The following is a 26,174-nucleotide window of genomic DNA, read 5'->3' on the forward strand; positions in this document are numbered from 1 at the left end:
GTCTGTCACCTCCTTAACTTCTACCCTTATGTTTTGTATAGATGTTTGCCACAACTTGTCGCCCTCAGCGTGCCTATAAAAAAAAGGTCCTTAAACATTTTCTCCATACAGGCTTACCAAGCGGTCTACAATCATGATATTTTGCACAGATTTCCTGCCTGAAAGTTTGCTGATTATTTTCACCTGGACACAGCCCAGATCCACTCTTAAGAGCAGTTGTGACTAAGGCATGAGCCAAAAAACACAAATTCCGGTCCATGACTGTGCTGTGGTTTCAGATGTGTTGAGTTTGTAGAGGACTTCTCTGTAGACCAGGATTTAGGTGTCAATCCATATCTACTTGGAGATTGCATAGCTGTTTATGAGTAATCAAGGCTGTTAGCAGTCTAACAGGCTTGATTACTAACAGCCTGCTAACAGTGCATAGTTCTGTCAATTCCTTTCACTGTTGCCTAGCTGGTTGCCAACTGGTATATCATGAATTAACATTGTCCTTATCTTCCTTAGTCTCTTTGCAGGACATCAACATGAGGAAGGCTTTCAAAAGCAGCACAATTCAGGACCAGCAGGTTGTGTCAAGGACCTCAGTGCCCAACCCTGTGGTAGAGATGTACCATCGCTGTGACAAGCCTCCACCACTCAACATACTCACCCCGTACAGGTCAGTTACACATCTAAGGCCAGATTTGGTGCGGACTTCTAGTTTTTTTTTTTTTTTTTATGTTCTTACACTTTATGCAAGTGGACTAAAACTAGTAAACAGAAGAATGTGTGGGACATTTTAACTTTCATAGTCCAGAAATCACAAGTGTGGGGCAATACAACTTTAGAAAAACACTCATGGAGGACTTGCTGCACTTTCTGTCAGGATAATTGTTCTTTTTTTACACTTACAAAAGCAGCTGTCTTAAAGTTTTCTTTAAAACATGTTGACATCACCCTTGGCAGTGCACGTACAAGCGACCACTTCCAATGAAAAATCTACTGTTTAAAAATGGATCATGGAGGAGAAATTAATAATTGGGGTTTGTGCCCAGCTAGAATTATATGACACAAAGTATTTCATAAATCGGAATAGAGCTGTGAAAGAAAAACCCTTGAGCAAGTTCTGCACTGCTTTGACTGTAGGTGGCGGACATGCAACAGTATTGGGTAGCAACAGTCTAATATGAACACCATATGCTAAACACGCATTCTTAAATTTGCATTTTAAAGGCGCATCACATGCCCAGTGTGAATTTAGCATAATGCCCAAATACTATCATTTTAGTAACCAAAGCAGGTATCAATATGCCTTTAAATCCCAAATGTAGAGAGCAAATGTATGTGTCAGTGCAAATAGATTGTATTTACTGTTCGTTTAGTGTTTGCGGGTGATGAACTTAAGAATGGTTATGCAGTGGATAGCAGGGGCAAACAGCTGTATTTAAAATGATTTAGTGGTTTCATCATGGAGAGTTATTGAGGGAGAGCATTGCAAATGCAAAAAGATTTTTGACTTGATGAAAATAAAGATGTCATTGGAAGTAAATTAATATCATACTAAACTTTAGAAATGGAATCATAATATTAGAAAATCTTTTAAATGGATGAGTACTGCAAAAAAAAAGGACAGAGTGGAAAACAAGAACACCAATATTGGCAGGATAAATCAAATGAAAAATAGCAAATTATTTTGGAAAATTTGGCAGGTTGGGTGTCTAGTGCTCATCTGAGCTGACCATGACCAATAATACCCTTGCAAGAGGGATAAAAAATTTTGTACAGAGGGTGGTGAGGCTTCTCTATGCAACCAACCCAAGAACACGATGTGCCAAACTAAGGTAAATACATTACATACAGCACTTACTTCACCCAAAAAGCACCAAGTTGGCAACACTGAAGCAGGGATTTTTTTGCCTTTGACATTTCAAAGGTTTTTGCGTGGACAGAAAAAGCAGCCCTCCAACATTTTTTATAGATTTTGCACGCTTCCTCCATACAGCCAATTTTTGCATAGTTGTGTTGGTGAACATGAGCTTTTGACTTGTGCTGGATATAGACGCAAAAACAACCATCGCAATCTTTTCGCATGTTCGATCACAAATCATGTGCTGCACCTATTTGGATGCAGTTTTTCAATTTATTGTGTGTTCTGCTAGACTCATACTAAAATCATCAAAGACAAATGAGCCAAATGGATTGTGCTTAATATTATGCCTGTTAAACAATCAAACCTGTGTTTTCTGTGCATAAAGTGTCATTGCACATGCTATAAAGTTGTACACATCTTTACACACAGATCTAAGTAAATCCAACACCTAGTCTGTCTGTGATTTTACTAAGGTAATTTGAGTCATTTCCTTATTGTACAACTGTTCCTTCCCTGAAGGGATGACAAGAAGGATGCTCTGAAGTTCTACACCGATCCATCCTACTTTTTCAACCTATGGAAGGAGAAAATGCTGCAGGCTACCGAGGACAAACGCAAGGAGAAAAGGCGGCAGAAGGTATTTGAATCTAAAAACACATTTGGTTGGACTGCGTGGATCTGCAGAGTCGAGAGTGTGCTGGAAAAGTAAAGAGCAATCATCATCATTTATTCTACTGCTTATTTGTGCTATATTCTTTTTTTAGTGGTCGTTTCATTTGATTTGTGTTGTTCCTATTGAGCTCACCATTTAGCTTTGCTTTGTTTTGTGCTTGTTTATGCATACAGCAGCAGCTGGGAGGGTTCACCATTCAAAGAAAAATAAACAGGGATGATAACTAGTCATCTGCAATAGTGTTGTCAACAAGTTTAAACTGGAATATGATATCAAGCTTTCAATTTCAATTTCGCTAGTCAAGCGCACCTGATTATAAGCCATTACATTTTTAAAGGATAAACCATTTTGTACATACATAAACTGCACCTGTCTATAAGCCGCCATATTGAAACCTGTGTTGTAGAATGAGGATGTGTATGTGCTGAAACCGTGGCGCCGCGTGTGTAAGAAAGAGGAGAGAGCACGTGCAGCGCAAGACGGAGTGCTCTCACTCACACTTGCACTGCTCATGCTACTTCCCCTTACACACGCAGCGTGCTGAAACACATACACATACTCATTCTACAACACATGTATAGTTAGTTCATTAGTTAGAAAGTTAGTAGTTAGATATTCCTGTTATCTGTTAATAAAGAATAGTACGTCGTATTTTATTACTTGTACCGGTATTCAATTGCGATGCGGCCACCAGGAGATTTTGTGTTGGGGGGATAAACCGCGACACATCAACTCCTGCTGCTTCATCACAGCGGTGATTAAAAATCCCACACCATCACAGCTCTATTCCAAACAGTACCTGTGACGTGGCAATAACACGGCAGCAATATGGTAGTGACAGCCCTAACAGGGCTGGTTAAAAAAAACATTCCAGTAAAAGTCACTGAGAGCAGCAGTAACGTAACCTCTGCGCAGCACCCATGTACTGAAACCATGGAAGTCTGCCTCCTCAGTGTCGGACTGGAATAACGTCAGATATTCTTGGCCACACACTCTCTCAGTCTCTCCTTCGTTGTCGCTGTCAGTGTCACTCTCATTCTGAGGCAAATTCACTCCTGAACTTGCGCTGTTCTATCCGTCACGCAGCAGACTGGCTTTCCCAAACCCGTTTCCAAACCCATAAAAGCAAATATGAGATAACTTATACATTTTTCCAACACGGAGCGGCCAGTTGCTGACCCCTGACCTAGGCTGTTAAAGTAAAATTGGAAAAAGTCTTACATATTGAGTTGTCAGAGAGTGAGTGGCTCTCTTGGTGCGGGACACACCTAACAACAATTACATCTAGGAGATGGAGGGAATACGGATAGAAAATTATCCTCAGATTCTTTACAACACTACAACTTGTAAACAAATTTCAAAGTAAACAGCAACATTGTTGGAGGCAATGTAGACAGATTAGTGCTAACTAGTCTCACATTATCTGGTCCTGTATAACATTACAGACAAATCTGGCATACATTATAAAACCAATAGAAGTTTTTATGGGTTTTGATATCCCTAAAGATCCCCAGTTTTGTTTTTTGTTGGGTCTATTACCTAGAAACGTGATTGAAAAAAGGACAGGAAACTTTTTGAAATGTTATTAATTGCCTGTAAAACTATAACTAGATGTTGGGTGAAATGTGACCCCCCTTAGTTTGCCAGTGGTTTTGGATGACATTTTTTATATGAAAAAATAGACTTTTGTTTTACAAATGAAAGAATTTTGTTCTCAAAACTTTGGACAAAATGTAATGCCTTTAGACAACGAAGATAAAAGCAAAACACCCAAACAATTGTTTTTACCCATAACATTTGCACCCTTGTTCCTTTTTGTTTTTGTTTATATTTTGGTTTTATTGTTGGTTTGCTTCAGAACCTTTCACTATATGTAGCATATTCACTTTCTGAATATGTTACAGAAAAGAACATGAAATGTTATTAGGAAAAAAGAAAGGATGATAATATGAACATAACTTTACAGAAGAGGACAATAGTTATCTCAAATTATTTACATAAACATGTAACTTTTCAGTTCTGTGCTTAAGTCAGGAATGTGAATTAGATTTGAACTGTTGGTCATACAGTAATCCAACACAAGTATTCAGATTTTTAATGCTCTATCATACAGACTGAGTCGTGTGATGAGAACAGGAATATTTCTTGTATTGCGTTTAAATAAGTTAAAAGTAAGACGGTTTAGGACAGTGGTCCCCAACCCCCCGGCGACGGACCGGTACTAGTCATTTGGGTCATTTGGTACCAGGCTGCACAGAAAGAATAAATAACTTACATTACTTCTGTTTTATTTATTTCGGAATCTGAAAGATGTTTTATTTTGAAAAATTGCCAGATTCTCTCCGATTCTATCTTCTTTACGTCTATGTCACTCTGGATGCAGGCCAAGGCGCTCTTCTCGGTCACGTGATAGGTTACCGCTAAAAAATGAAACCCAGGAGCTAGCAAAATAAGTAAAAAACAAACGTCTTTGGAAAGTTTCTTTGCCAAGTGGAAAACGCCCAGCCAGGAGACAGAAGAGGAGCCTTCCACTTCCAAAAAAAGAAAGCTACATTTAATAGACAACTCTTCTTCCTTAATCGCAGCCTTGCTACAATAATCATCCTCCTATATCCAAAAGACCGGTCCGGGCGAACTATATGTGACGCCATACCGGTCTGTTGGGTCAAAAAGGTTGGGGACCACTGGTTTAGGAGACATGTCATTACCAATTTTCTTAAAAATGAAAGACTTTGCAGTTAAAAAACTGCTACAATTTGAATGAGATGAATGATCTCATATTTATGTACTGACTTACAACTTGCCTGTTGCATACAGAACAATTCTGAAATAAAAACAAAGAGAATTTTTGGTTTTTAGAAATTGTGTGTTTTTTTTTTTGAGAGGTACAAATAATTATGTCAGCAAATAAAGGACTTGTCTTAGAAGGATAAAGATAATCCATTAGAAGAATAATGCAAAGAACATAGCAAATTGGACATATTTAACCACATGTGCCTAACACGTCTATAAAGTTTTCAAGTCATTTAAAATTGTTATTAGATCTCGATAAGTGCAAATATGGGAATGGACACTCCTTTTTGGAAAACCTGTCAATCTCTTATAGTTTGTACAATACTTAGCGGCCAATTTATCTATTTAAGTCACTAACATGCAAAACTACAAACCTCCAAAACAACAAATGTGCAAATGTACAAAAATGCATATTTTTGAACATGCAAAACTTTAATTTTAAAAATTTGCAAATGTACAAATGTGCAAAATTACAGATATGCAAACTTAGAACCGTGCTAAATTATAGATGTACAAACATAAAAATGTGCAAAATTATAAATGGATGTTACATGTAAAGCCTGGAAGCAATATATCAACCAAGTTTCTTACTTCATTGATGTCTTCTAAGTTTTAATAGGTATTTTATAAAGTCTTTTTGTTTATTCAAACGTAACACTGCTGAGGAGAAATCACTTCACAGTATAGTTTTTATGACAGGAGGTGCAAAAATATGTAATCCAACTGAATGGGCAACAGTTTATTTTCATTAACTGTTAAGAGAAAAGGACAAATATGAATGAGCAAGAGCTAACTCGTACAGTCACTGTAGTACATTATAGTAATTTGATGACCATGTTTTTTTATTTTGTTATTGTTCAAAAGTTAATATTTTAAATCTCATGATAATTGATATTTCCCATTGTATCAAAAAACAGCTAAATCTGTGTTTCTTTCTGTATGCCTGAACAGCTGCTGCTATATGAATCTGCTGCTGTTTGTCGTCATTTTTATAGACTTTAATGCTGCTCCTCTTGATCTCGCCCCCTCTTCTGCCTGGAAGATTTTGCTCCTCCATACAGACATGCTCAGAGCCGGCGTAGCTGACAGTGTCTTCTTCACAATGAGTTTGAACCCCAGCAGACGCTGCCGGACGCCGGCTCATCCTCAGAGCCTCATCTCGATCTGTGGGGCCCTTCAAAGCGCACACACTCCGCCCCTTCCCTCCTCAACCTCTGCTCAGTCTAACACATCAGTTTGACTTTCTCCCATGTTTCCATAGGGCTGTCCGGCCCACCCTGACAGGCCCCACTCCAGACAGGCCCCACCCAGGAGCCCCCTGTCCATCTCTGTAAGATTACCCCTAACCTCCCTGTCCTGCTACCCCCCCACCCCTCTTTCCTCCTGCACAACCCACTTACACACACTAACACAATCATACTGAGACATGGAAGTCAAAGACAGAGGGAAAGTAATGTTCAAAACTTGAGTGTATGTGGTTTGTGAACAGAAGACAATCTTTCACTCATTTGCTCTCCCCGCTGATCCTTTGTGTCCATTTGAGTGCCCCCCACCCTCCTCACCTCTGTTTTTGTTTTGGTTGCTGGCTCAGTCTTCCACCACCTCATTGTTTTCCAGTCTCTATAGTTACTGGGTAGTGAGTAGGTTCTTCTGTGTGATTGTGTGTGTCAGTAAGATTCAACCTCTCGTGATGATGTGGCTGGTAAAAGGCTCCAGGTTAACATCCTTCAGCCACATATGTCATAATGAAATGACCCCAGTATCTCTGCTGCCCTCTTTCTGTGTCTCACAGGAGCAGCAGAGGCAGGTTGAAGATCCAAGCAGAGAAGTCAAGAAGGTCAGTGATGATTTATTCACTGCAGTGCTTCTCCTCTAAATAAAACTTTGTATCTGTGAGCTGGTGACCATTATTAGACCTGCATTCTTGAATAAAGCTATATTCAAGAACGCACGTTTCACCCATGGTGTTCACACTGGAAAAGCAGGGAGGGGCTTCTTCTTTTCTGTTTACTAGCGCAGTGATTTTTAACCATGGGGCCGCGGGATCTGAATGATCTGACTCCACATCTAGTACAAAAATTAAGACTGCTAATTTGTCAAGTTCATCAGCAAGAGTTAAGGTAATATTTTTATTAGCACTTTATTTTGATGAAATTTCAGTTTATTTAATTTGAAACTTCTATTTTAAGAATGTTTGTTTTATTACCATAAAATTTGATTCATAAAAATAATTTTGGGTTTCTAATTTGTGTCAAGCATGACGACCCTGCTTTACCTGTTCAGTGTGAAAATAAATATCTTTGAGATGATCACAACATATAATTTTTTTCCTACAAGGTTTTACTTTGATAAACAATAAAAGGACTAGCTTTAATTATTAAATTCAAATCCAACAAGACGTAGATCAATTTAAATCAACATGTTGATATTTGAATGGGCCTCGAATCCCTTTTTTACTAGGAAAATCGGGCCCTGGTGTCAAGAAGGTTAAGAACCTCTGTACTAGCAGAGTCCACTAGTCCACCACTTATACCCCTTGTGCTATCCTAGGCAATTTGACGTTGGGAGTTGGGTCATCTAGACCCACTAGACAGTGCCTTGAACCTTTTTTCTTCAATGATTTGTGATCTTCACTGGTGTCCATGGATTACATGAAATCTTTTCACCTTTATCCACCTTTGTCATGGGAGGGAGAACACGTCAATGTCAGGGTGGGGTCATCGAAGATAGCACAAGAGATACTGGAAGGTGCTTTGCGTGAAATGTCAAAGCAGTGCAAATCCTGCAAATTGGGTGGGAAATGAATTCAGTTCAGTTTATTACTAGCATCCTTGTGATGGCAAATGTGGATTGTCATCATGTGAGGAGAGTGACCTTGATTTATCTTTATTTTAAATATTGTTGCCTTGCCTAGATTCACTAGACAAACTATCTCGCTCTAAGCTTGGTGAGTTTCACCGCCTGCCCCATAGGTCACTACCAGATCCGAGACCCCGATTGGACCAGGTTTAGCTGGCAACGTAGATTCAATGGCCATGCGTTTTGTACGTAGTGCCTGAATATGATTTTACTTTTCATTGGAAGTGGCCACTTGAACGCGTGTTGCCAAGGGTGTATATAGCTTAACGATGCTGGAACTATACTAGGGTGCAACAAGTTAGAATAAAGATTTATTGGACTTAATTCTAAGTCACTTGGCAGAGTGTTTTTTATTGCAAAATCTAAATCAATAAAAAATAATTTTAGTTAAATATATTGAATCCATTTACGGTACTAAGAAGTAGGCAGTAATGCCATCTCCAATGTCTGTGGGTTCCCCCAGGATTCCTGGGGCCCTCAGCCAAAAGTATAAACAGGGATCCTCTAATCTGTCTTCATTACCATCACTGTCAAAAGATCTTTTAGTTGCTGGCAAAAAAATAAATCAAATTTTGAAAAGCAACATTTATGTCAGAAGCTGAAATGAGATGTCATCATTTGTAAAAACCTAAACAATAACTTGTAAGAGTTTTTGATTTAAAACCCTGATTTTAACAGTGAGTAGTCTTTGAACACTACAGTGAATTTGCCAACCACAGCGGCTGTTTTGGATGAGGTAGCAATGACAAGACCCCCCTCCTCCTTCATTTTATTTATAATATAACGAAAAGGCTTCAAAAAAGTTTTTAGCGCAGACATTCTTGGTTTAAGCAAACATAACAAGAGTTACATCAAATGTTAATGTCCGTTAATGAGCAATCATGTGTCATTGTATATGTTGTTTGTTGGATTGAAGTTATAAATAATAAACCAATCGGAATCAAGGAATTCTAATAACTACAAACCACCGTGATCTCACTGCTGCATGGTGATATCAGCAACAAAGATTGATGAGTAGGTTTTATAAGTTTTGTCAAGTGTTTATGACACAGAATATGTGATCGTGTACATATATGTTTTGAGGTATTTTAAAAAAAATGGATAATTTAGAAAAAGATTCCAATTCTTTTGAATATTTTACACCATATTGGATAGACGGACAAACGCCTGCTCACTGCTGTGCTAAAATTGCACAGAGTTGAAAAGACAACGATGTGACTTTTCACAAGTAAATTATTACTGTAAGCTAATAAAGTATAACTTATTAAAACCATTTTAGGAAGATCTGGGTGAGTTCACTCTCAGGACAGTGAATGTTTATGCCGATCTTGTAGTGATGATGATAATGTCAACACAAACCAATCCTGTTCAAAGTCAATCGTGACATTATACCTGGCACTTTTTCCCCGTTTTCTGGAAGGACCAAATATCTTTTTTCGTTTTTTGGAGGATGACCCTAGTATTTGTGATCAGGCGAGATAACCCGCTGAATTTCAACAGATTACTAAGTGGAACAAAATTAATTAACCGGGAATTCCTCAGTAGTGGCAAGGGAAGAGCCCAGCGCCAAATCCATCTCTGGTGGACGGAGGTATCAGAAGGACTCGGATACCTGCGCGACACCGGGCACGTGGTCGTCCATTCTCTTCATGTCCCTTGTCCCTCAACCTCCTTTCCACGCCCCACTGCCAGGTGCATTTCTTCTGCCAGGTGCGAGGCATCATAACCGGCTTCAGCTCGGCAAGCTCTGGCCACCACATACTTTACAGTGGGGACCGGCCCATGTACAATGAGTGCAAAGGGTCTGAGGCAATGTCTGCTACCCACCAGGCCATCTTAATACACAGACCAAGGGGTCTAACAGTTTGTGTGTGTAGATATAAATGTAATCACACCCATGTATCAGATATGCATTGCGTTTTAAATAATAAATTTTCCTTTAAAAATCGAACCAAAACAAAGCATGCCATGGTCACTTTACTGTACCTGCTGAGCTGTGTGTCATTGTTTCCTGCCCTTTCCATTATGGCGTCACATCTCTGCGTACAATGGACCATTATGACAGGCTGGCGTCATTATCCTGCCTCACCTGTCGTCAGTTCTGTCTGTTAGCATAGTTTTTAATATATGTATTAGATTTTAGCAGAACTGCTAATAACTGTAATGCATTTACAAATTCTCAATGATTAGTTGTTCTTTTGTTTTATTTATTGGAGTGATGCAGCCTCTTCCACATTATTTTATGATAACACCAAAGATCTCTAATTTTTGATTCACTTATTAAGGTGCGTAAGGCTCGCAACCGCCGTCAGGAGTGGAACGTCCTGGCCTATGACAAAGAGTTCAGACCTGACGCCAGACTTACCCCCTCTCCTTATCATGGCATGTCCTCTGAAGGCTCCTTGTCCCCTGACAGCAGGTACACAAACACTAACACACTGATAGTTAGGTTTTCTATTTGCTTTGTCCTGCTTGAAAGTAAACAATTAGGGTCACATACATGTAAGTATTTATCTGTTAAATGTAGGGAAACTGGCTGCTATTGGCCAAATTATTTTAAAGCTTATGCTGCCCTCTAGTGGAAAATAAAAAGTTGAATTCTTATTAGATGTCATGTATTTTGTTTGATACACAAATCCACATCTAAACATCAGGGACAGCAAAGTAGATTTAATGTTTGAAAAAAAAAATCAATTAGTGCGAAAACTTGGCAGATGAGAATAACTCATTGCCACACGTGAATCTTAAAGTTCTAGGTGAGGTGGAACCTTTTGAAAGGCCTTCACTTGTAAAAAGTCTGGACATAAATATTATCAGATCATTTTTCAATGTTGAATTATTCAGAAGAATAGAATTGAGTCTTTTCTAGTTTACCATTCTGTTTCAATAGATCAATGGCATCTGACTCCTACCCTGCCAGCCCCAACCACCCTTCCACCCAGGCCCAGAGTGCTCCCCACCCAACTGACCTTCACGCCAGAGATCACCTCAGTGCTCCAGCCCAGACCCAGTCCCTGGATCGCGGCCTCAGGCCAGCAAACCAGCCTCCAGGAGTCGGTGGAGCAGCCACAGGTCGACACGTGGCATCTTTGGGAAGGACCCCATCAGGACACGCTGCCCAGACTGGAGGAGATCCTATGGTTAATGGACCAAGGCAGCAATCGGTTAAAGACTACCGGACTGGACACGGGTACATTTGCCATTTAAAAAATTAAGTCACAATTTTACAGTTTCTTCTCTGTTTTATTTCAGAATGTACTTATTGGCCTTGGTGTGTCATCAGGAAAGAAAGTTGATTAGGAGATTAGGTGGTGGAATTAGGGGGTTCAGGAGTGTATACGGAGTAAGATGCTGGGACACTGAGAGTACTGACAAAAGCAGAGGGGAGTACCAGGAAATACAACATATGGTGAAAGCAGAGATGTTAAAGGCCAAACAAGGGTCTTATGATGACTTTTATGCTATAGTTTGGGAAGTAAAGAGGGCGAGACTCACCTATACAGATTTGCACGGTGGAGGGACCGAGATGGGAAGGATATGCAGCAGGTTTGGGTGAATAAGAATAGGGATGAAAATGTATTGACAGATAAAGTGTTATGGAAAGATTGAAAAAATGCTTTGAAGAGTTGATGAATGAAGAAAATGATAGAGAGAAAAGAAAAGAAGAGGTGACTGTTGTGGATCAGGAAGTAACAAAGATTAGTAAGGGTGAATTGAGGTATTGAAGAGGATGAAGAGTGGGCAGGCATTTGGTAATGATGATATACCTGTGGATGTATGGAAGTGTCCAGGAGAGATGGCAGTTGAGTTTTTGACTGGGTTGTTCAGCAGGATCTTAGGTGGTGAGAAGATGCCTGAGGAATGGAGAAGTGTGATGGTGTGGTGGTGGAATAAAGCCGATGACCCATACAAGGAAATTATGGGAAAGAGACGTTGAAGCTAAAATTAGAGCAGAAGTGAACATTTGTGAGCAGCAGTATGGTTTCATGCCAAGAAAGAACACTACTGATGCAATATTTGCTTTGAGGATTTTGATATAGAGGTGTAGAGAACATCAGAGAGAGCTACACTGTGTCTTATGACAGGGTGCCCAGAGAGGAACTGCAGTATTTTATGAGGAATTCTGGAGTGACAGAGAAGAATGTTAGAGCAGTGCAGGACATGTAGGAGGACTATAAGACAGTATTGGGGTGGGCTGTTGGGGTGACAGAGGAGTTCAAGGTGGAAGTGGGAATACATCAGCGGTCAGTTATAAACCCTTTCCTGTTTGCAATGGTGATGAACAGGTTTAGGAATGAGGTTAGACAGGAATCACCACAGACTATGATGTTTGGAGACAAAATTGTGATTTGTAGCGAGAGCAGGGAACAGAGAACAGGGTTAGATGGAGGAAGCCGATTCGCGGTGGCAATCCCTGAAGGGAAAACCCAAAAGGGAAAGAAGACTTGTTTGCCTTGTTCAAAATAATTATCTTTTTGATGAAAATCATGTTTTTATGGCCTTTTTCTCATAATGGAGGACAAATATAAAGAAAATTAAGCTTAAATTTGCATTTCTTAGTATTTCATTTTTAAATCGTTGTTTAAAAAGAGAGCTCTCGGTAACGAAGAGGGGGGGGATGCTCCATGACACAGGTTTTTTTGATTTGTGCTAAAAACGGCATAATCATAATTGCAAAAACACTTTTACAGTTGATCAAAAGACGTTCAGAGTGTGATTTTAAATGTCTTTAGGAGTTTTATTTTGTACTAATCCCATCATGAACTGTAATAGTAATGCATAAACGCCTGTCTTTGTCTGAGTAGTTGACTCATTTTGCTCCTGTCCTTTCCCTCCAGTGGCCAGCCTTCCACCATTCCAGAGTACTACATCCCACCAGCTCCACCCCCACCACCACCCACTATCCCATCTGCCCTGACGGCCTTCGATTCCACCAACGCCCCGCCCTCTGCGGCTCCGGCTGCTGTTCCTCCAATCTCTGCAGCCCTCTCTTGCCAATACTCTCCCTCCCCTCCTCCCCCCCCTGCCAACTACGTGCCCTCCCCTGCCCACCCACCTTCAGGCGCACCCCCAGCTGCACCACCACCCCCACCCCCAGGAGCATCGACAGGATACCAGGCTCACCCATCGCCGCCACATGCCGCGGTTGGTCAGACAGCAGCAGATGCTGCTCCCTCCACGAGGAAGTCCACCATGTTGGGGATGATCCCCATGAGCGACGCCCGCTCCGATCTTCTGGCTGCCATACGTAGAGGTAAGTGTGTGCCAATCATAGCTACTCTATATGTTTGCCTTTTTTGGATACAGGAAAAATTTAAAAAAAATTCTCTTTCGTGTCTAACAATTTTTTTTGTATTTGTACAAGAAAAGTAAAATATAATAGGCATGCAGATTGGCTAAAAGTTGGGAACTGACTGCAGCTCAGAAGGGAAGTTCAAACAAACTACAAACAGCGTTGGAACTTAAAAAGCTTTAGTTTAAGAAAGGAGACTAATGTGTGTGCCCTGCTGCATTTAGCGCAGTTTTGTTCTTGTTGATTATAAAATGTTCTAAGTTTTTTTTTTAAACACAATGTATATTTATCTCAGAAAAAAATTGTATTTTAGCAAAATTTAAAAATAAAATCTATTTGCACTTGCACAAAATAATAAATGTGGAAGCCAACGTTGAATTTGTTCCAGTGAGACATTAAAGAGACATTCTAGAACATGCATTTATTAATTTTTTCCTTCATGATAAAATTTTAAATGGATTGCACTGCCACAAATGAAAAGGACGCCATCCAAATGTCATTACCAAATCTGATTCCCTGATTGGTCAAAGTTCACTTTAACTTTAGCAATTTACATTCACATGGCCGTCAATTTTGTGCGTAGAGTACGAAATCATTTGTAAAAACTTGCATAGTTACGCATGAACACAAAAGGCTTAGATGTGGAAGCCTAAAACATGTATTTACGCACGTTTACATGGACTTTTCATTGAACATGCGTTGCCGAGGGCGGTGTGGATGTAGCTTGACAGTTTTTTCCCAAGCTCAAGGAACTTTTAACCAAATCACATTAATTGACCGTTTCCCCCTTCCACTTGTTCAGGTATCCAGCTGAGGAAGGTGCAGGAGCAGAGGGAACAGGAGGCAAAGCGAGAGCCTGTTGGCAACGACGTGGCCACCATCCTGTCACGGCGTATTGCAGTGGAGTACAGCGAGTCAGACGACGACTCTGAGCTTGATGAGAACGAGTGGTCTGACTAGAACACAAAAAAATCCAAAATAGAGTTGGAGATGAGGAGCTTGTTGTGTGGAGCTACCAACAAGTTGTGCTGGGAAGAAATTGAGATTGACATAAAGGGATGTGGTTACTTTTCAACACATTAGTCAGCCATAGTCATGCACATTGCCTGTCTTATTCACTCTGAACAAAAGATGGAGCATTACATCTCACACGGCTACCCCTGAAAATGCCCATTCCTACAAACTCCAGAGGTTGATGTGAGGAACATCCTTGGGTTTACAGCACAGTGGAACACCTGAGTCCCCTCCAGCAGCCTCCTGCCCCCATCTGCTTATTTCAACCACAAGTGGTGAAACACAAACCAGTCAGCGTTTCTCCTCCCACTCATTTGAGTGGTAATTACAAACAATGTTGCAGGCTTTCATGCTGGAAGTAGGCAATACCCTTATGAGGTGAAGGTCTAATTTGTTTACTCAACACATGACCAAGCACAGGAAGGACTTATATTAGTGCAATCTTTAACTTATCTGCCAAATGTTGATAACACATGTGAGGCCACAACTCAGGATGATCAGGGAGACTAAAAGTCTCTAAAGGATTGATGTGATTTCCGAGCTGTGTTCGTTGCACACTCTGCATTCAACATCCCCACATATTGGGAGTTTGGCCACTTCACTTTGATAAATAAAAAGCAACTCAATTCAGTGGAATTCCTGCCATGTAAGATGAAAGAATGAATAGAAAGGTTTACTTTTGATTAATAAAATAAAAATAACAAGTTACATCAAATTAAAGTGTTACATGGAAGGCAGGCGTTTGCAGACCAGATTTGTGTATTTAAAATCCCATCTTTTGATTCATATAATACAGTATTTCAGTTCTTAAATATCTGTGGAATAATTAAAAAAACAAAATTAAAGAAATTCTTGCAGTATATAAAATTACATTGAAAAAAAGTACCTAGAAACCTTTCGATTTTAATTTATAAAGCTGCTTTACCCTATTTTCTGGAGTACAAGTCACATCAGAGTATAAGTCGCACTTTCAGGAAAGAAGTCCAACACTTTTGAACAAATTTACCAAGCCCCGCGCAGTGCTGTGTTAAACGTCATTTGTGCCTCAAATTTGTGTCGAATTCAAATTCTCCTTTTTTTTGCGTCCGCTGCCTCTTTTGACTTGTGTGTTAAATGTGATGCTCAGTGTTAGACCAAAAATGTTTTCATAAACGAGATGCTCCCGTTGCATTTGGGAGAAGCTTCCGTTTAAGTTTTTTAGGCTACATAAAAGCATCGAGTGTTTATCTTATTCAATGCACAGAAGACACGCAAAAGACAATACACTGATTCAATTTAATTCGATTTTATTTGTATAGCCCAAATTCCCAAAAACAGTCATCTCAGTGGGCTTTGTACCAGTAATTGTAAAGTAAACATATAATCAAAAGGATCATAAATGCATAGAATTCAATAGGAGAATACTAAACTTTAACTTACCAGACTGAACTAAACTGGGCGTCCCTGACCTTAGACCCTCCTAGTTATGAACACACACCTACAGTGCACTGTAGTGGTTGTAAGCAGGAAACAACCGCTAAAGGACATCTTAGTGGCAAAATAACAAATATATGAGCCAGTATTTATTTTTTTAGAAACCACATATAAGTTACTCCTGAGTATAACCTGGCCAAACTTTGCAAAAAACTGTAACTTATTTTCCAAAAAGTACGGTAATTCAATTTTTTTAAATTAGCAAACATACAGGAAATGGCAGAAAACACTTTGGTAAAACGATTCCAAAGCCAAACTCCTAAAATGTGGTGCTGTTCTTGGAAAATGATTGTAACATCCATTTAGTTCTCTGATGAGTACATTTTTGTGAATTTCATTTGAAAACTGTACCGCCCAGAATTCCTACTGCCTGGTAAAAAATCCTCCTTGCTGAAATCCAACATACATTCTGAATTCATATCATCACACATCCAAGCAGGCCGATATGCCTACCCCATTGTTTTGCCAATTTTTCTTTGTCAAATTCTTGATTTTTGGTTGTGGCCCTAAACATAACACCAAACATTTCAGTGACTTTGTGCGGTGCTTTACTGTGAATGCTTTTACACAAGAGGCAGCCCCTTCGTGTGGGTCAACACTCGGTGAACTATACATAATTAAGTGGTAACATACGGTATATTATTTTCTTATCACTCTACAGTAGAGCTTTGCCTAATCCTAAGTATGAGCTGATTGGACTGCAGTGTATTTTTAATGTGCTTTTCTCTTTTTTTATGTGCTGCAGTTAATTGTTCACTTTGCTTTTATATGGGTTCTTTTGAAGGAGGTGCCAGATAAATGTTGGCCAGGAAATGGGGAAAAAATAAAGCCAACTAGAGGTATAAAGCAATTTAACCCAATGTTAAATACATAATAAGCCAAACAATAGAAAAGGAACTTTGTTCTGTTTTTTGAGAGCTTTTCTCAAAAGACTTATCATATATGAAGGTTATTAGGAACGATTTTCTTCGTTTTTGCCACCACGTCCTGCAGTGGAAAAAGACAGTATCATGTGTTTGGTAGAGCTGTTGCAAACATCCACTGATGTCGTGTTTACTTAAGCAAAATGTGTGCTTTAACAGTTTGTGTCGCTGTGGGAATCCTGTTACTCTGTTCTATATATACAGTAACCTTATTGCATACCTGCTAAAGCACCCTGTATACAGTCATTTTTCAGCTATTTGCTCAGCTTTTTTATTTCATTTTTTAATTGTTTATGAGTGAGTGTTACAGCTTGATTACTAAATTGAACAAAAAAAATATGCGTTCTGCTAACAATTCAAGTGTTTATTTTGAGGTTTTGACCAGCGATGATGAGCCTTTATATTGATCTTTATGTAGGACCTGATGACCCTTTGCTGGCTGTTACAGCTCAAAATAAAAAATTGGACTAAAGGAAAAAAGATGAAGCTGCAACCACTTGTCTCAGACTCTTTTGCAACTGTATTGTTCCACAAAATTGGATAATTTCACTGTGTTAAGTTATTACAGGTAATGTGGATAGGGCTTTAAAGCAGCCCTTTCATTGTTGTATATATAACATATGAACCTTATGGCTGACTCTAGTCCTGCACTGTAGAAAAAAAAAACACTGAAAACCAGCTGGTTGGTGAAACTTTTTGACCTCCCTGTACTATCCTTACTATTTTAAAGATGACTGTGGAATTGTGCCAAGAAACTATTAAATAGCACATTTGAACAGCTCACATAGATTTATTACCCAGTTTGGTAATCTTCATAACAAAAAAAAACACACATCTTCAGAGTTGAGGCATTGCATCTGAAACAATTTCCAAAATGTGACCCAGGTCTGGTTGTTCTGGTTGTTCTATGGTTGTGTTGTGCAGAAGCCATAGGTACACACATTTCGAATTGGTAAAGCTTTGTTTCTGCTCCAGGCTTTTTCTTTCACAGCTCTATTTGAATTTATGAAAGACTTGGTATCATAATTCCAGTCGGGCACAAACAGCAACTATTAATTTCTCCTTCATGATCAATTTCAGTTGGTTGCCACTTTGAAAAGGACACTAACTAAATGTCACCTCCAAATCCAACTCACAGATTGGTCAAAGTTTAACTTTCAAGGGGCATTTTGAACGTAGAGCCCAAAAGTGGACTTAAAAACTTGCGTAGCGACGCATGAACACAAGAGTTTTGAATGCAGAAACCCAAAATGTGCATATGTACTTATTCAAGTAGACATTTATTTAAAGTAGTTGCTTAAAGCACGTTCCAAGCTTGGTGTGAACGTAGCATGACATTTTTAAGTCCTACATCTTAGGTCTAGAAATGAGATATCATGAAGAGGATTTCCATCCACCTGCTGATGTTGTGTACCTATGGCTTCTAGGAAAATGTCATTGTGTGTTGAAGCTGTGAGAAATCATTTTGTATAGATTTTGGTAAGGTGGCCTGTAAAGTTGCATACATTTGGTTTAATATAATCTAGGATAAAAGACAAAATATGTGTATTGCACACTAAAATCAGCTGTAAGCAAGTATGCATGTAACTATAGACAATAAATGGTGAACAAAAATGTACATTTTGGGGTTTTTTGTTCTTCAAGCTTAATGTGATATATTGTAAACTGGGCATCGTCAAATGAAAAGATAAAAAAAATCCCATTGTCAGCTACAACAACTAGAAAAACTGAACTATTAGCAGAGGATTTACTGGCACAGCTTGATGCAGCCATTGATCAGTCCACAGATGTAACGGATAATGCCCAGCTTTTGGTGTATATGAGATTTCCTCACAAAGAGAAGAAAGAGATGTGTGAGGACATGTTAGGTTCAACACCACTTGAGACACACAAAGGGGGGGGGATACATATGAGGGGATAAAGGAGATGCTCACAAAAAGAAAGATTAATCTGAAGCAAGTAGTGTCAGTCACCACAGATGGTGCAACTGACATGGTTGGGAGAGAGAAGGGGGCTGTTGCGCGGATGAAACAATACAACCCTGATCTCATAGCCTACCACTGTATCATACATCAGACTGTTCTCTGTGCCATTCTGTCTGAAGAATTTGCTGAAGTAATGAATACCATGATGAAACTTGTAAACTTCCTTAGGGCATCCTCATCCCATCAGCATCGACTGCTGAGAGAATTTTTGAAGGAAATGGATGCAGATGCGAATGACCTACTACTCCACAATAACGTGAGATGGCTGAGTAAAGGCAATGCACTGGAACGCTTCTGGTCCATCCGAAAGGAAATAGCTGCTTTCTTACAGCAGCTCAAGAGTCAAAAAGCAACACAGTTTGCAAACTTTTTGCAAGATAAGCACAAGATGGATGTGGTGGCTTTTTTGGTGGACATCACAGGACACCTTAATGAGCTCATTTTAAAGCTGCAGGGTCAGAAAAATTCTATCTGCGATTTGATGAAAACTGTCCGCTCATTCCAGATTAAGCTGGACATTTTCAAAGAAGATCTCCAAGCAGATTGTGAGCGTTTCTCACAAATGCGTGAACAAATTCAGGGTGAGAGAGACATTTCCCCTTATGTCGGCTTCATAGACAAGCTGATTGGAAACTTCTGTCAACGATTTGACTGCTTCAACCTTGGACACCAGCTCCTCCTGCTAATTGAGAATCCATTCCTTATCAGAGAAATCAGAGGATTTTCAAAGGAGGTGACACAGACCTTCAAGTGTGCACATCCTGGATCTTTACAGTTAGAGCTCACTGATTTGCAAGCAGATGTTGCTCTAAGAAGGCATTTTGAAACAAATGACTCTGCTACTTTCTGGTTACAGATTGTGCCAGAAACTATGTTCCCTGGTCTAACCAAAGTAGCACTACACACCTTAACCATGTTTGGATCAACTTACAGCTGTGAGACAGCTTTCTCGTCAATGAACATTATTAAAACAAAGTACCGTTCTAGGCTCACCAATGAGCATCTCCACATGAGCATGAGACTTGCACTAACCCCATTTAAGCCAAGATTCAAACTGCTGGCAGGACAGTTACATGCCCATTTCTCTCACTAGGAAAGAAAGATTGAAAGGGAGTAAGGAAAGGTTGAAAGGAGAGTTGAAAAAGGGAGCTGCTCAAAGTTCTGCACTTTTTTTATTCAGTAAATTCTGCCCTGTTCTATTTTACTTGAAAAGTTTCCTGTGTTATTTTTTTTTAAATGTAGTTCATGTTTTGAAAAGGTGGCAGCTCAAATGTCTTTTGTTTATTTTTTTCTTGAATATTAAAAGCACGTTTATTTTATTCAAAATATTCTGAATGTTTTACATTACTTGAAATAGGCCCTAAGTTCAGGCTGCTCAAAGCTGTGTTTGCACTTTTTATTTATTTTATTCAGAATAATTTCAGTGTCTGTTACTTGACATGTAGTAAAGACAACTACAGTATTGCTTTCCATTCAAGTCCCATACAAGTTCAGACTTTTCGGTATGTTAAAAGCATATAACTTTGAAAACACTTGAAATGTAACAATAAATTATGCAGAAATGTATGTGCGTTATTGATTTTATTAACATGAGGGTACATTATGTGAAGTGACAACATAAGATCTGGACCTTTGCTGGGAGAAAATTTTAGTAACTGGACCTTTTTGAATTTTAATTGAATACCCCTGTTGTTAACTCTCTAAATTAAACAAAAGTGTTTTTGCTCTTCAAGCTTTCAGTTTAAAATAAAATAGGATTTAACTTCTACTATGCTTTAAATTACAGGATTTTTTGTCTCCCACAGTGGCTTGTAAAGTGTATACAAGTGTATATATATATATATTTTTTTTCTTTTCACAATAAACTGAGGCTGGAAGCTAAACCTGGTAACATTTACTCAGCAGTATCAGTAATTTCAGAGCAGTGACATTAACTCAGATCTCATCGTCTTGTGTGTTTTGAAACTGCAGCACCGAATGTCAGCCTGGCCTGCTCCGTGCTGTTTGTGCATTGGCAGGGTGGAGGAGGAAGCCTGAGATTTTTGCTGTTTGACATTTTTGGATGCCCAGATGGTCACACAGCAGAGAGGAACAGGTGGAGGCAGAGAGGTCTGTGACGATAAATAAAAATCACTCCTGCACTGGTACAAGGTTCCTTTGTGGATAGATCCCAATGTTTTTTCATCTTATTAAGGGTAATTTTAGCTGAAACCATTATGGTAAAATATACAGCTATGGCAGTCATATGAGTCAATACAGACAATATAATTTTATGGAATGCAGAGATTTGGAATCAACACAGTAAATTACTGTAGGCAGACATCATGGCTAATACACTCATTGGCCACTTTATCAGGTACACCTGGGTTGGACCCCTTGTGTCTTCAGAACTGACTTAATCCTTGGTGGCATAGATTCAACATTTCTCAGAGATTTTGGTCTATATGACATGATAGCATCGCTCATTTGAGACAGATTTGTTTACTGCACATTCATGACGCCCAACTTCTGTTCCAACACATCCCAAATGCTGTGTGCCAAGAAAATATCTCCAACACCATCATACCACCACCAGCAGCCTGAACCGTTGATACAAGGCAGGATGGATCCATGCTTTCATGTTGTTGACATTTGGAGAAATAAGGATATTTAGAAACTTAAAAGAATGGCAAGTAGGGCAGAATGACATTGATGCAAAACAAAACTCACAATACATCACCAAATTTTTAGAAACACAATAATGCACTACAGTGAGGAGTTTGCAGTCCACTTTAATACTAAGATTGATTAAATTTGTGACGGATTGGCCAACGATGAAACCCGAGAGCAGGAAGGACATGACACAGTTCCTCAAATTAGGAAAGGTTTTAATAACCAGAGTGAACAGGACCAAAATCAGGGTAGGTTTGAAGACGCTTGGACACAGAACCCAAGAAGGCCACGCTTTATATAGGAGCTTGATGAGAATTAATTGCCGCTGTGACTCTCACAGGAGACCTCGAGGAGGGGGAGGGCCAGAAAAAGTCACAGCCTGCTCGACTAATCAAAACAACAATCAGGCAATTTATGACATAAGCCCCCCACCCCCTGCGTAGTTCGGTTACTATACAGACGACTGGGTTGGTTAGGGTGTTCCACAAGGGAAATGGGCGACGAGGTCCCGATCAAGGATGTGACGGTCAGGTACCCATTGAAGCTCTGCTGGACCATAACCCTCCCAGTCGACAAGGTACTGCATGGCCCGGTCCACTAGTCTGAAAGCAAGTAGTGTGTTGACCGTGTAAACTGGAACACAGGGTGGATGCGTAGTGTGCGAGGAAGGTCCAGTTTCACAGCTACATGATTGATGACTTGTACTATGGAGTATGGACAATGTAGCATAAAAGTAACTTCTTTGTACCTCCTTTTAATAAAACATCAGCAGACGAAAGCCACACCCCGTCTCCCATCTTGTATCCCGGGGCAACCGACCTTCGACGATTAGTGACAGCAGTGAGTCTTTCTTGGTTCTGCAATAACTGGAGTGTGTATTTACTTCAGCTACGCCGACAGCTCCTCAAAAACGCAGCAGGACCAGAAGAAGCCAATTGTTCCTGGTGGGGAAACAGAGGGGGTGGATACCCATAGGCTGCTTGGAAGGGAAAGTATCCGGAGGAATTTATTAGTGCGTTGTGAGAGTACTCAACCCAGGGAAGCTGAGACGACCAAGTCTTGGTGTTCTTGAAACACATTGCTCGTAACGTCGTCTCTAAATCCTGGTCGTACCACTCTACCTGGCCATTAGTTTGGGGGTGGAAACCCGAACTTAGACTGGACTTGATCCCTAGGAGCTTGCAGAACTCCTTCCCGAATGCTATGAACTGTAGACCACGATCAGAGGTGATGTTTTGTGGGAGTCCATGCAGACAAAATAAATGCTTGGTAACAAGCACAGCTAGGTCCTTGGCTGATGGTAGTTTCTGCAGAGGTATGGCATGCACCAGTTTAAAGAATCTGTCAATAATGGTTAGAATAACATTTTTACGTCTAAAGTTGCGTAGACCAGTTATAAAGTCCATAGCTACATAGGGCCATGGTCTAGAAGGCACAGGTAGAGAGTGCAAAAATCCAGCAGGTGGGGTCCTAGGCGTCTTGACGCTGGCACACACAGGACATGCAGCCTCAAAAGCCCTTATGTCCTGAACTTGAGTCTAAAGAGTCTCAGAACTTGTCTAAAGCACTATTCCTTTTTTACACCAGGTTTTGAAAACTAAACTCATTTGGGGCAGGTGGTAAGAATGGATTAGAGGAAACTCGGTTTTTCAGTTCTTGACAATAAGGCACACATAAATTATACTGGTGATGCAGGGAGATCAGAGGTGAGTCCCATGGTGGACCATAGAAAAGGGCCAAAGAAATTATTGGACCATTTTATGATGTTTGCTGACCAATAATAGGATATCAAATTTGGCATACCAAGACAACCCTCATTTTTAGAGCACTGCAAATTAGACTTGCGTGTTCTAGGACACAAGTTGTGTGCTCAGACTTCGAGGGTTTAATCATTACAGGTATTTTAATGCTCATATGGATAATGTCAATGCCAGAAATGTAAAAGAGCCTAACGCTGTCCTTGAAACCTTTGGTCTTCTTCAACATGTGAGTGGCCCCACCCACAGCAGAGGGCACACCCTGGACCTGCTCATTACAAAGGGGGTTATCATTTCCAATGTCAGTATGGTTGATGTCGCCCTGTGTGGTCATTTCTGTGTGTTCTTTGACCTGTCCTTTGCTCCCAGGCCACCACCTGGTCCTGCAGTTGTCCGAAGGAGACAAATAAATGACAACACTAGGGCACAGTTTGCAGAAATGTTAAACTTTGAAAACGCCTCTGGTGCTAATGTTAATTAATTAGTGATCTCTGTTACTTCTAGCATTTGGAATGTTCTGGATGCCATTGACCTGATGAAAATGAATGTTAGAGTTATGTAATTATCATTTGCTTACACGCTTTTATCACCTTAATACGATTGTCTCAGTTCTATCTTTCAGTGAGAAAACAATGACGTGAAAAGTGCTGACTATTCAAGATATGATGTTCCTGTACTGCTTGATTGAATGTCCCACTTTTATGTTATCAACCCCGGTCACCAATAAAACCAGACTGGATCCACTGGGAAGGCAGAACTCCTCTGTGACAGTTCCCGCTGTGACAGACCGATTCTCCTTCTGCAGAAGTCTAACAAAATTTTCATCTCCTGTGTGGTTCTTCTCTTTATTAAGGAAAAAGTCCTAACCCTGACATTGAATATCAGAAAAAATTGACAGAACGCCCCCTGGATATCCGATGATTTGGCCAGGGCACAGAAAAGGCAGTATTGCAGAGCTGAGCGGTAGTGGCTCAAGTCAAAACTCCAGGTTCATCATGAAATGTGTAAGGGGGAGTGGTACACCTACAACCAAATCTTATGCAGAACAAGGGAAAGGCACTTTTCTGAAATTATTGGAAGGACTGATTCCTCTTTTCCTTTTATTTTCTCTTTCCTTTCTTTTAAAGTCAATGTTATAATGATTATCTATGTTTTTAATCATTGCACTGTTATGTATTTTGATTTTAATGCATTTTCCTGTTTTGTGAAGCACTCTGAATTAATTTCTGTACGAATTGTGCCATACAAATAAACTTGCCTCGCCATGGCAACTGCGGAAAAACCGATCTGGGGCCCATATTTTCTGCCCACATTTAAACTATAAGGGGCCCACTTTGCCTTGCTGGCTTGGCGGAAGCCCGAAACACGCATATACGTGTGTTTACATGTGTTTTGTTTTGATTGGAAGTGGTCTCTTCGAGCCCGGTCTGAACTTAGTATAAAACCTACAGCTTTGGTGTTGACAGACATGAAGGAGGGTTTTTTTTTCCTATGATTAAGTTACAATTAGGAAGTAAGAATAAAGAAATGTATCAGCTTCAGGAATCCAACTACAAGGGTCATTTTTGACCCTCAAATCACAAAAGGGTAAAGAAAAAGGCACATTTTAATTCAGGTCAGATGTGATTCTTCAGTTCATTGAGTTCATCCATTACTGGCAAATAGAAGAGTTAATGGTCACAGATGCTCATTAGGATAGTAAATCAGGGTGAGAAGGTTTGTGTGCTTGTGTGTCAGGCACAGCAGACGGCAGAAGGAAGCATCTGTTCTGCGACATCTAGAACATGTTCTGTGGCTGAGGGATGGATGGATGGATGGATGGATGGATGGATGGATGGATGGAAGAAGAATCGCTAAAGACGTCTGTTAAAAAAGAGCTCCTGTAAAGTAAAAGCATGGCAGTTTGTGTCAGTATGGGCAGAGAGGTTGTTAGTTCACATATCCCTTCTGATTTTGCACAACTTACCTGCGGCCAGATGGTGGAGCTCTTCGCCACCATGTGGGGCAGTTCAACACATACTGGTTTGTTGGATGAGATTCTTCTCTCCTTACAATACAGTTAACATTCACTGACGTACAAGCAAATTACTGCATAATTGATGCGACAGCTGAAGGATCCTATAGGCTTCATAACAGAAATAGCTGTTTTTCATTGCGTGCCCCATCCTCACTTAAACATTGCAGAGATTTCCTACCATGAACACAATCATTTTCTTTTCAGTTCTATCTATTTGCAGGGAGCAAACAGCAGGGTGAGAGCAAAAGGTTATTTGAGGGTCAAAGCATCCGTAACTGCTGTTATTTAGGATAGCCAATAGGAAAGAGTTTTGTATTTTAAGTGAATTTGTGGCTGCTCTGCTCCCTGTTGAAGAAGGTGCCTCCTTTACTCACCTCCTACCTTCCCAAGTCAAGTCTCCCTTCGGGATTCCTGCTTTCCTTGTTTTCTTAAGGCTTACATCTGCTTGCTGTGTCCCTCCTTTTCATCTTCTTCTCCTTTCTCTGCTTGTGTCTCACACCTTCTCTTTTGTTGTGTAAGCGGGGGAGTGCTTTAAAAATTTAACAGCATTGTCATATTTCCCTCGCTCCCTTTCCTTCCAGGCTCCCCGTTAACTGCAGCGACCTTCACTGTTGACTCATGTGCACTCATAATCCCCACACGCACACTTGTAACGACACCCACTCACACATCATGACACACAAGCCTACTCCTACTAACAAACACTGCTGACGTCACCAGAATGAGTCCACGCTGGCACACAGAAATACACAACTTCTCACTTATGTTGTTTGCAGTTTATTTGGCAAATGTCTCTTTTTTTGCAGTACTTTTCTCATTCTTTACTCATCTATTTACAATAATAAAAATAAATCTTTCTCTTTAAAGTTTTACATTCAACATT

The 26,174-nt window shown here is 40.0% G+C and overlaps 1 protein-coding gene across 4 annotated transcripts in view; it reads left to right on the top strand.

Annotated features, from left to right (window-relative positions):
• LOC101165595 (actin-binding protein WASF3) overlaps positions 1-17,712 on the top strand; it is a 61,259-nt gene extending 43,547 nt beyond the window's left edge. Inside the window, exons 4-11 of one of the 4 annotated variants that reach the window (XM_023966126.2) lie at positions 508-661; positions 2,372-2,489; positions 6,580-6,648; positions 7,111-7,155; positions 10,463-10,596; positions 11,098-11,367; positions 13,016-13,431; positions 14,273-17,712. In XM_023966126.2, the coding sequence (XP_023821894.1) occupies positions 508-661; positions 2,372-2,489; positions 6,580-6,648; positions 7,111-7,155; positions 10,463-10,596; positions 11,098-11,367; positions 13,016-13,431; positions 14,273-14,430 (1,364 nt within the window). In that variant the 3' untranslated portion in view covers positions 14,431-17,712. Of the gene's footprint in view, positions 1-507; positions 662-2,371; positions 2,490-6,579; positions 6,649-7,110; positions 7,156-10,462; positions 10,597-11,067; positions 11,368-13,015; positions 13,432-14,272 lie in introns of all 4 variants that reach the window. The other 3 variants (XM_023966125.2, XM_078935958.1, XM_023966127.2) reach the window with 3 other exon arrangements.
• Positions 17,713-26,174: the final 8,462 nt, after the last annotated feature.

Source organism: Oryzias latipes, chromosome 18 (genome assembly GCF_053564925.1).
Source record: "Oryzias latipes strain Hd-rR chromosome 18, Olatipes_Hd-rR_3.1".
Taxonomy (NCBI): Eukaryota; Metazoa; Chordata; class Actinopteri; order Beloniformes; family Adrianichthyidae; genus Oryzias; species Oryzias latipes.